This window comes from Haematobia irritans, chromosome 1, assembly GCF_050003625.1.
Source record: "Haematobia irritans isolate KBUSLIRL chromosome 1, ASM5000362v1, whole genome shotgun sequence".
In the NCBI taxonomy this organism is placed as follows: Eukaryota; Metazoa; Arthropoda; class Insecta; order Diptera; family Muscidae; genus Haematobia; species Haematobia irritans.
This window is the reverse complement of record NC_134397.1, coordinates 235522437-235535095: the sequence shown is the minus strand read 5'-3', so window position 1 is coordinate 235535095 and position 12659 is coordinate 235522437. Positions and strand designations below refer to the sequence as shown.

At 34.7% G+C, this 12659-nt stretch overlaps 1 protein-coding gene across 1 annotated transcript in view; it reads left to right on the top strand.

The window, feature by feature from the left end:
- Positions 1-12659, top strand: part of PolA2 (DNA polymerase alpha subunit B) — a 461246-nt gene that overhangs the window by 431041 nt on the left and 17546 nt on the right. Inside the window, exon 5 of the mRNA XM_075297490.1 lies at positions 3096-3411. Coding sequence (XP_075153605.1) covers positions 3096-3411 — 316 coding nt within the window. The remainder of the gene's footprint in view (positions 1-3095; positions 3412-12659) is intronic.

The following is a 12659-nucleotide window of genomic DNA, read 5'->3' as shown; positions in this document are numbered from 1 at the left end:
TTCTATAGAAAATTTTGTCAAAATTTTATTTCTATAGAGAATTTTGTCAAAATTTTATTTCTATAGAAAATTTAGTCAAAATTTTATTTCTATAGAAAATTTAGTCAAAATTTTATTTCTATAGAAAATTTTGCCAAAATTTTATTTCTATAGAAAATTCAATCCTTTTCGGTTCCACAGTGGTGAACTTCTCTCTTAACACTGAGTGCTCCCCGATTCTATGTTTAGCTCAATTACAAAGTGTGTACCTTTTTTTATAGCAGAGTCCGAATGGCGTTCCACATTGCGGGCGAAAACCCTTTGAAAAGCTCCCTCTAATTGCTCCTAAATTGTGTCAAACAGTCAGCGTTGCCAATTTAGCTTTTTTCCCCCGCTAGATTTGGCTTTTGTTGAAGACGTTAGCGGGAAAAAATGCATTTAGCTTTTAGCTTTTTTTCTGGCTTTTTTTCATGACCCTTTTAGCTATTTTTGTTTTTTTTTTTTTTTTTTATTTTCGACATGTTTCTATTGAAATATGGATAAAACGGCGTTTTTATCTAAGCCTGGCTGCAAGAATAAGGTTTTCCACATATTTCAAAGCTCAGTTGAAACATTAGTAATGATTGCAGCCACTATGCCGGCATTTTTGTAGCAAATACACCTTGTTGTAAAGTTTTTTCATCATATTCATAAAAGTTATAATTTGACTCGTTTATCTTTTTAAGTTATTATAATATTCTAAAGTTATTACGATATTACTGAATTAAAATAGTAGATGTAAATTGCTTTGTGCACTGAAAAAATATTGTCGTGAGGCCAAAGATTTCATCTCCTTAAAATACGAACACGAATTTTGGTTATAATAGCATTTGTGAATTTCTCATATAAAAACTGTTTTCCTTGTCCAAAAACCGATAAAGTCGTTTTGTCCTTCTTCTTTTCATAAAAGAAGGAATAATTAAAGAAATAGTCTTTAAATGTGAGGAGTTTTTATTTCTTGACCACAAACCAAAATAGCGTTCAAAAATAGAAGATGTTTTTCAACACTTTATTTTAAAAACGTATGCATACAATAATTTCTACTTGAAGTCGAGTCTGAATTTGGAAATTTAAGTTGGCGTTAGCACGTTTTTAAAGCACTTTGATAGGTCATGAAGAAAAGGAAAATGTTTTTACTGGGAAATGTAAACTGTAGGTATTTTCTACAATTTAAATAAAAGTAATGTATTTCGAATTTCTCACAATTTCAAAACCAAACTAAAATTTTATTTTAAAAAATGGCAAATCATTTTTTACCAAATCCACAGAATGCTTAGATTATTTAATATTTTAAAATAACAAGTAAATAAAATAGAGGTGTTGGGAAGGTAGCTCCCACAAAACGAAGGACTTCCAATAAAAAATTTGTGATAGTAATCAAAATGTATCGAATACGCAAACAGAGCTAATATGCCTTAGATATTGTTACAGTCTCACAGAAGTGGAATTAAAATGAATTAAAATGAAAATAATATGCATTTTAAGTGAAATAAACCCTTTAAGATTGTTAAATTTCAATCAAAAATGTGACTTTTTATACAAAAAAAATTTAGCTTTTTTTCTAGCTATTTTTTAGCATATTTTAGCTTTTTTAGCTATTTTTTTGGGCAAATCTAGCGGTTTTTGGTGAAACAATTCTGGCAAAGCTGCAAACAGTAGACTCACAGTTGCACTTGGTATTGGATGGGGCACGGGAATGTACTACAGTATCTCTTTGAGATGCATAGGACCACTTTCGTAACCTATGTAATTCCTTTGTGTGACTCGCCATCCATAAAACTGGCCAGATAGGCCGTCTAATGTTAAAGTCGAACTATGTTCGACTTTAACACCAGACCGCCTATCTAATTTATCTTTGTATCTTTTCCCTTGCCCCAAAGGCCCTTCAAGCAAACGTTTATTAAAATTGTGATCATACGGGTGTTAACTAAAAAGTTACCAAAAATTTTTCGCTTTGCAAATTTTTCATGCTCGTACATTGGAACAGAGGAGAAGAAAGCTTGAAGCGATCTTTTGAACCTTCATGGTATTTGGCCATTTTTTCACTATAATTTTTTTCCTTACTTGCAAAATCCATGCACTAAAAGTCATATCATGATTATAATTTGTGTGTATCCACAAAAAATAGAAAAAAGTAAACACCGATAGAATACAAATGGCAAGGTAGGAGGCAGTCAGGCGAACAGCAAACGATCATAGCCAAAAGCCAGACGAAAATGTTAAATAAATAATCGTGGTCCTTGGGTGACTCTTGGTGGTCACAAAGTTTAGTGACATAGAAATTTAAATAATATCATAGAGCTCCAATGCTTGCCGGCAGTCAGTCACCCAAACCCTGTGTCCGTCTGTCTTTCCTGGCCTCCTTGCCAGAGTATCTAAGACAAAAGCCTTCTTGACAAAACCACCAAGCCAAACTTCAGACAATGGGGATATAACAACGGAAACGCCTGTTAGAATTTACCAAAAGCGTATACAAAAAAACTCTACTGCCGTCATGCATAAGTAAAACGCCACACGTTTTGTTTTGTCGTAGGCCCACCACGATTGGAAAGCGTCAAATGAAAATAAAGCAGAGAAGTGTTTATACCCTGATTGTCTTTTTGCAGCCCCCTCCCCCAAAGAAATCCCAAACGAATTCTAGGCTAAAAATGCCAAATTGTAGAATTTTTATCCTAAATTTATATCAAATATTTGACATTTTGTAACTGAACTTGCATGCCTTCACCAGCACCATTACCACCACCATCGTTGCACACACATAGCAAAGATTGCTTGGTTAGTGTCTTGGTCCTGACATTGTTGTTTATTTCCAACTCCATCTAGAAAATCTATCTCAAATCATCCACCTCCGCATAGATTTTGTGGCAGAATTGGTTTTTGTATGTACACCAAAAATTAAATGTCTGTTATTAAAATCACTCTATATTGATGTTTTATAGTAGTAGGAATGGATTACAACATTGTGGAAATCTCAATAATTGGTAAAAAAATGTATCTTAAAACATTTTCCTTTTTTTCAGTGTATATTAATATTGAGGCCAATACGTCATAATTATTTTTTTTACATTTATTTCCAGAGGAACACCTCGTACACATACAGCTGCTGCAGGTTCTGGTAAAATTGTCTATACCTTCGGTAATCCTTCACTAATCAGTAATGCTCAATGGTCATTGATAACACCGCAACCCAAAATTACTGTAAAGCAGCTTTTACAACATGAGGGCGAATGTTTGGGTCCTGGAACTAAGGCCAAGTACATGTTCGATAATCTTTATGAAAAATCGGAAATAGCAGGAGATCGTGTTTTTGAAATTGGAAAAAGTTTATGTCAAAAAGTATTTGGCAATGAGGCTGAAGGCTATGAATTATCCCAGGTTGATATGCATTCACAGGTCAGTGTCAATGTAAAGTTTAGTAATCCCACCACCCAAAAATAAAATCTTTGATCGAATATGAAAACGTATGTAGCCTACATTTTCGTAAACTAAACAATACTTAGGATAATTTTGTTTAAAATAAATCTGAGAAAGTTTACAATCTTAAAGCCCATTCACATTAGTGTCTAAATCTACTAAAAGTGGATTTGGAATCCCTTTTTTATAAGGCAAATGACAGTTGAAATCAAATTAAAGTGGGTTTTAAAAGTGTAATGTGTATGAGGTTTTAGTTTATTCTTGTTAAATCTTTGATACGCTAGCCCCCATATAAACGGACCCCCAAATTTGGCTTGCGGGGACTCTAAGAAAAGAAAATTTCATCCGATCCGGCTGAAATTTGGTACATGGTGCCACCATATGATCTCTAACAACCATGCAAAAATTGGTCCACATCGGTCCATAATTATATATAGCCCCCATATAAACCCATCCCCCGATTTGGCTTTCGGAGCCTCTAAGAGAAGCAAATTTCACCCGATCCGGATGAAATTTGGTACATGGTGTTAGTATATGGTCTCTAATGACCATGCAAAAAATGGTCCACATCGGTCCATAATTATATATAGCCCCAATATAAACCGATCACCAGATTTGACGTGGTGTTAATATATGGCCTCAAACACCCATGCAAAAATTGGTCGAAATCGGTCCATAATTATATATAGCCCCCATATAAACCGATCCCCAGATTTGACCTCCGGAGCCACTTGGAAGAGCAAAATTCATCCGATTCGGTTGAAATTTGGTACGCGATGTAATCATATATAGCCCCCATATAAACCGATCCCCCGATTTGGCTTTCGGAGCCTCTAAGAGAAGCAAATTTCACCCGATCCGGCTGAAATTTGGTATATGGTGTAAGTATATCGTCTCTAACAACTATGCAAAAATTGGTCCACATCGGTTAAAATTATATATAGCCCCCATATAAACCGATCCCCAGATTTGACCTCTGGTGCCTTTTGGAGAAGCAAAATTCATCCGATCCGGTTGAAATTTGGTACGTGGTGGTAGTATATGATATTTAACAACCATGCCAAAAGTGGTCCATATCAGTCCATAATCATATATAGCCCCTATATAAACCGATCCCCCGATTTGGCTTTCGGAGCCTCTAAGAGAAGCAAATTTCATCCGATCCGGCTGAAATTTGGTACATGGTGTTAGTATATGGTCTCTAATGGTCATGCAAAAAATGGTCCACATCGGTCCATAATTATATATAGCCCCCATATAAACCGATCACCATATTAGACCTCCGGAGCCTCTTGGAATACCAAATTCATTTGATTCAGTTGAAAGTTGGTACGTGGTGTTAATATATGGTTTCAAACACCCATGCAAAAATTGGTCGAAATCGGTCCATAATTATATATAGCCCCCACACACAAAAAAAAAATTCTGATTCAATCACGAAATTAATTGATCCAATTAATTTTTAATTGAAATGTCTTCAATCACAGAAATGATAGTATCAATTAAAAAATTAATTGAAGGTCAATTAAAAAGTTAATTGATCCAATTAAAAAATTAATTGATACTATTATTTTTGTTTTAATTAAAAAAATTTGTTGAATCAATTAAATGTTTAATTGAATATTTTTTAAAACTCAATTAAAATTTTAATTAGAAAAATTTTCGTGAAATTTTTTTGTGTGCATATAAACCGATCCCCAGATTTGACCTCCGGAGCCCCTTGGAAGAGCAAAATTCATCCGATTCGGTTAAAATTTGGTACGTGATGGTAGTATATGGTATCCAACAACCATGCAGGAATTGGTTCATATCAGTCCATAATTATATATAGCCCCCATATAAACCGATCCCCAGATTTGACCTCTGGTGCCTTTTGGAGAAGCAAAATTCATCTGATCTGGTTGAAATTTGGTGCGTGGTGGTAGTATATGATATTTAACAACCATGCCAAAAGTGGTCCATATCAGTCCATAATCATATATAGCCCCCATATAAACCGATCCCGGGATATGATCTCTAACAACCATGCAAAAATTGGTCCACATCGGTCCATAATTATATATAGCCCCCATATAAACCGATCCCCCGATTTGGCTTTCGGAGCCTCTAAGAGAAGCAAATTTCACCCGATCCGGATGAAATTTGGTACATGGTGTTAGTATATGGTCTCTAATGACCATACAAAAAATGGTCCACATCGGTCCATAATTATATATAGCCCCAATATAAACCGATCACCAGATTTGACGTGGTGTTAATATATGGCCTCAAACACCCATGCAAAAATTGGTCGAAATCGGTCCATAATTATATATAGCCCCCATATAAACCGATCCCCAGATTTGACCTCCGGAGCCACTTGGAAGAGCAAAATTCATCCGATTCGGTTGAAATTTGGTACGTGATGTAAGTATATGGTATCCAACAACCATGCAGGAATTGGTTGATATCAGTCCATAATTATATATAGCCCCCATATAAACCGATCCCCAGATTTGACCTCTGGTGCCTTTTGGAGAAGCAAAATTCATCCGATCTGGTTGAAATTTGGTACGTGGTGGTAGTTATGATATTTAACAACCATGCCAAAAGTGGTCCATATCAGTCCATAATCATATATAGCCCCCATATAAACCGATCCCCCGATTTGGCTTTCGGAGCCTCTAAGAGAAGTAAATTTCACCCGATCCGGCTGAAATTTGGTACATGGTGTAAGTATATCGTCTCTAACAACTATGCAAAAATTGGTCCACATCGGTTAAAATTATATATAGCCCCCATATAAACCGATCCCCAGATTTGACCTCTGGTGCCTTTTGGAGAAGCAAAATTCATCCGATCCGGTTGAAATTTGGTACGTGGTGGTAGTATATGATATTTAACAACCATGCCAAAAGTGGTCCATATCAGTCCATAATCATATATAGCCCCCATATAAACCGATCCCCCGATTTGGCTTTCGGAGCCTCTAAGAGAAGCAAATTTCATCCGATCCGGCTGAAATTTGGTACATGGTGTTAGTATATGGTCTCTAATGGTCATGCAAAAAATGGTCCACATCGGTCCATAATTATATATAGCCCCCATATAAACCGATCACCATGTTAGACCTCCGGAGCCTCTTGGAATACCAAAATTCATTTGATTCAGTTGAAAGTTGGTACGTGGTGTTAATATATGGTTTCAAACACCCATGCAAAAATTGGTCGAAATCGGTCCATAATTATATATAGCCCCCACACACAAAAAAAAATTCTGATTCAATCACGAAATTAATTGATCCAATTAATTTTTAATTGAAATGTCTTCAATCACAGAAATGATAGTATCAATTAAAAAATTAATTGAAGGTCAATTAAAAAGTTAATTGATCCAATTAAAAAATTAATTGATACTATTATTTTTGTGATTGATTTTTGTTTTAATTAAAAAAATTTGTTGAATCAATTAAATTTTTAATTGAATATTTTTTAAAACTCAATTAAAATTTTAATTAGAAAAATTTTCGTGAAATTTTTTTGTGTGCATATAAACCGATCCCCAGATTTGACCTCCGGAGCCCCTTGGAAGAGCAAAATTCATCCGATTCGGTTAAAATTTGGTACGTGATGGTAGTATATGGTATCCAACAACCATGCAGGAATTGGTTCATATCAGTCCATAATTATATATAGCCCCCATATAAACCGATCCCCAGATTTGACCTCTGGTGCCTTTTGGAGAAGCAAAATTTATCTGATCTGGTTGAAATTTGGTGCGTGGTGGTAGTATATGATATTTAACAACCATGCCAAAAGTGGTCCATATCAGTCCATAATCATATATAGCCCCCATATAAACCGATCCCGGGATTTGGGTTTGGATCCTCTTGGAGGATCAAATTTCAGCCGAGTCAGTTGAAATTTGGTACATTGTGGTAGTATATGGTCGTTAACAACCATGCCTAACTAGGTCCATATCGGTCTATAGTTATATATAGCCCCCAGATAAATCGATCCCCAATCACACAAAAATTGGTCCATATCAAGTTCATAATTGTATATTGCCCCCCATATAAGCGACCCCCATATTTCAATTCTGGCTCTCTACCACGTATGGACTAACTCACAATTTAGAAAACGATGTTAAGAAGTTTTAATATACCACAACCCAAGTAATTCGATTGTGGATGACAGTCTTTCGTAGAAGTTTCTACGCAATCCATGGTGGATGGTACATAAGATTCGGCCTGGCCGAACTTACGGCCGTATATACTTGTTTATTTCTGGCGTTGTAATCACCCAACTAACAGCTCTATCCTAAAGCTTAACAATTTTGAGGTTATACGAATTTCGAACTTTTGACATACGAGCGCTATTTGCGCTATTTACAGCAACTTAAAAGATTAATCTCGTACAACAAATGTTTGTAATCTCGTACAAAAAATTTTTCGTACGTTTTTTTGTTTTTACAACTTTCGACGTAGATTGCATCAATTAACTTAATTCAATTTTGACGATGAAGCTCTGTCAAGGACCAGTGTTAATCGATGAATTCAAACGAGGTCGTTGTTCACTCCAATGCGAATTTGTTAAGGTCTCCAAAATCAGTAAGCAATAACTGAACGGAAACCATTGATGATGTGCGTCAACTGATATTGCAAAATCGTCATGTGACCTATCGGGATATTGAGACATCCTTAGGCATTAGTGGGACCAGTACACATTCAATATTGCATGAATATTGGACCATCAAAAACATTTGTTTGTATCAATCCCCACAATTTGTCAAATGCTCAAAAAAGGCTCGCGTCGATTGGTCGAATAAAATGATCCAAGAACGATCGCGGTGCTTCGAAAACGACTATGACATCGTGATACGAGGGCGGTTCGGAAACTTCTTAACCTATCAATGAAAGAGAATAGTTGGTTTTTCAAAAATATTTTTATTTTTCAATATAATCTCCTGAAACCTCAATACACTTAGCCCAACGCTTTTCTAGCAATTCTATCCCTTGATTAAAATAGTTTTCCTCAAGGTCTTCAAAATAGTGGTTTATGTTACAACTGTAATTGCATCTTCATTTGAGGTAAAACGCTTGCCAGCAAGGATTTTTTTTTTAGATTTGGGAACAAAATAAAAGTCACTGGGAGCTAAATCAGGAGAATAAGGTGGGTGGTCATGCCATTGTTAAAACACTCTTGTGCGCTGGTGCGTTGTCTTGATGAAAAAATATTTTTTTTTGTTGTAAGCCAGGACATTTTTCTCGGATTTGTGCAATTTTTTACTGTTGCATATGAAGGAGCACTTTCACCTAACACGTTCACCATATTATGAATTTCTTGTTCCGATAAACCTTTTTTATGTAAATATTTAATGACACCAAGCATTTCTAATTTTTCCATTGTAAAAAAATTGCGGATGCGTCTTTTTTGAACACCTGTTTCTATATGAAGGAGTTGCCAAATCGAAACAAAATTTAACATGTGTTCATAACAGAGATTGAAGTTTCCAAAACACTTAACTTTTTTCTGTTTATACCGGGCTTTTTGTGCTAGGCTAAGAAGTTTCCGAACTGCCCTCGTAGGTTGTGAATCGTCGATTTACGCATTTGAGCCGTAAATCCAAGATGGATGATTCAAGATGATCCAAATCCAACAAAAGATGCTCGTGCGCTATGCCCTTCTATGCAAAGTATCGCCTGTTTTTTAGGAAAAACAAGACATGTCGCAATCGTATCACAAGAACAGTCATCCTTATGTTTACCAGTTGTCTTCCAGCAACCTCAGAAGACGGACCACTCTTCACCTCGACAAAGCTCTAATTTTGAGCTTTCAAAACATCTATTTGATGAGCCATCCACCGCCCTGACTTGACACCGAATGTCTTCTTTTTTCCCATATGTATGTAAAAAAATGAGAGGTAAACGTTTTTCCGACACCTAGAAAGCGATTGATGCGTTCAGAATGCATGTTGTGAAGATACCACAATCAGAGTGGCAAAAGTGCTTCAACAGTTTATTCAAACGCATGCAAAAGTTCGTAGATCTTTATGGGGAATATTTAAAAAAACAGTAAAGCGATTTTCGATGATAAATATTTGGTTTTGTTTTCGAATCCCGAAATATAAAAGGCAACCCCGTGAAGTCTTATTTTTTCATGTAAAGCTAATTTTTCTTAGTTTAAAGAATTTTTTTAAATCTATATTTCAAACATAACTGATGACTACTAGTGACTCGTAATCTTCGTGAATCAAGAAGAGATCTTCTGCGAATCAAGATAATTTCCTCAGTCGCTAAAGTAGTGTGAATAACTTTACCGATCGTCAGTCCTCATGAATAAAACTTCTTCACTCGTGGGAGATACAAAAAATGACATAATTTTGATAGACCAGAAGTTAGGGTTGGATTAGATTACCTGAAAGTGGCAGCTTGGCACTTCAGACTGACTTGGATAGTAGTACCCTTATATCGAGATGTGGATCAAAAACCTTTTCTTGTACCTGTAGATGACGCTAGGTATTGCATTCTCAATATTATCCCATTTTTGCGCTGGCATGGTAGCATCAACTGCGTCCTTGCAGTAGAGATCTGTGTTTCCTTTAAAATGTTGGCGATCACTCCCATTTACGAGTGGCAACAAAATTTGCACCCATTTCATGGTGTTACTGTCTTTGGCAGGCAAGGTGTCTGGGCCGACTGATCTTTTTAACATCGTTGACTTTTCAATATCAATATTTCATGAAGTATGGCAGATCTAGCTAGGCCTGATGATTTATTTGTTGACATTGCTACACAGAGATAAATTTCACGAAAAATTTTCCAATTAAAGTCTTAATTGAGTTTAAAAAAATATTCAATTAAAGATTTAACTTATTCAACAAATTTTTTAATTGAAACAAAAATTGATAGTAATTTTTTAATTGGATCAATTATTTTTTTAATTTATACTATCATTTCTGTGATTAAAGACATTTCAATTAAAAAATAATTGGATCAATTAAATTCATGATTGAAGACAATTTTTATTGTGTGTAGAAGAAAGTCAAAGAACAAATATTGGTTTATATACGCGACTTTTTTAAGGTCTAACTGAAAATTGATACTAGTAGTGCTATCTTCGAATACCATTTTTCCATTGACCATTTCCGTTTATATTTGAAAACCACTTTTCTCGAGTGTATTCGTGGTCGTTCACATTGATATGAGCTATTTTTGCTTAATCCCAAGAATGAGCGAACGTTCCAAAAACAGCCAAAACTCTTTAGCAAATCGATTTTGCTTGTTAGCCCAGAATGCAACAAGTATCTACTGAAAGTCCGTCCGTCCGTCCGTTCATCTGTCGAGATGTCCGTCTTTCTAATGCAGAGGATGGAGTGGTGGCATGTCGTTAATATTCCTAAATTATCTTCCAGCCAAACTGACAAATTATTCGCGTATGGCAAAAATGTTAGATTACAGTGTACTTATAATCCAAATGCTTAACATAGTTAAGTTTGCACCTCGTTTTCAGGTAATAAAGACTCCCCCACCGATTAATGAAAATGATTAGAATATAAAATATTTTTTTGAGTAAAAATTTATGTTGATCGCGATTTAAATATTGAAGTAGTCTACTCTGGCGTTTCTTTTAATTTACTATCACAACTACTCGTAGGATATATGAAAATATGGTGGCATCATAGATGATTAGAGTGAATACGTGCGCATAGAAGAAATATCATCACCGAAAACCAATTTACATTAAATATACGACTGGCATTTACGAGATGTAAATGCCAGTCGTTACCAACGTGCAATGTAATGGTTAGGATGCCCGCCTTGCATTCAAATAATCGTGGGTTCAATCCCAGTTTCGACCGAAAACCAAAAAAGTTTTTCTGCAGTGGTTTATGCTTTCTCAGAAATGCTGGTGACGTTTCTGAGTATTTCAGAGTTTTTTCCGTAAGGTGAAAAGGCATTTGTATTCAGCTATAAAAGAACATCGCTTTAGATTGAGCAAAATATAGCATTAACCAGCACTTAATGATAATAGAGAAGTTGGCCACCTATGGTATCACAGTGCACTAAAAAATCGAAGTGATCAAATAAAAACGGACTGCCATTATGCTTAACGTACACCAAATTTGGTATCCAAACCCGATATCGGAAGAATTTTAGCGAATATGGTTTCATGATAAATCCGACTGAGAAAAATTTTAATGAAAAGTTTGACATTAAACGAATCTTCATTTGACAAGTTAAAATTAGTCGAATTTTCTTATAAAATTTGGAATTAAATAATTTGTTTTAGAAAATCAGGAAAATTTTCATTAAAAAAAATGTTATCACGCGGATTGTCATAAAAAATTAGGTACGAGCCGAATTTTCATTAATAATTTTGTACGAGAATTGTCATGGAAAATTTGGTAGAAGAATTTTCATGGAAGATTTGGTAACAGGTAACTTTTCATGGCAGATTGGGTATCAACTAAATTTTCATGGAAGATTTGGGAACAGGTGAATTTTCATAAAAAAATTGATATCAAGAGAATTTTCGTAGATAATTTAAAAAAATACAGCAGTCGGATTTTCATGGAAAATTTGTGATCAGACGAATTTTCATAGAAAAGTTGTCATCAAGCGAATTCATAAAAAATTTGGTACAAGGAAAATTTTCATAAAAAAATTTGGTATCAGGGGAATTTCATAGAAGATTTGGTATGAGGTGAATTTTCATAGAAGATGACTATTAGGCGAATTTTCCAAAAAATTGACATCAAGCGAATTTTCATAGAAAATGTGTTATCAGGCGAATTGTGATAAAAAATTTTTACAAGGTGAATTTGGTATGAGGCGAATTTTCATAAAAAATTTGGTTGCAAGGACAATTTCCATAGAAAGTTTGACAGAATTTGTATATAAAATTTGACTTCACTCGTATTTTTATAAAAAAATGTTCATCAGGTGAATTGTGATGAAAAATAATTTGGTAAGAGTTTAATCGTCATAAAAAATTGTTATCAAGCAAACTGCGAACTTTCATAGAAAATTTTATATCGGTCCTATTTTAATAAAAAAAATGTACGAGGTGAATTTTCCCACAAAATTTGATAGCAGTGCAAATTCAACATCAAGGGAATTTTCATAGAAAATTTGGCACTAAATAAATTTTTATATGAACATTTTCATAATGTGAATTTTTATATAACTTACCATCACGCAAACTTCTATAATAAATTTTGACATACCACACAGAAAAAAATTTCAC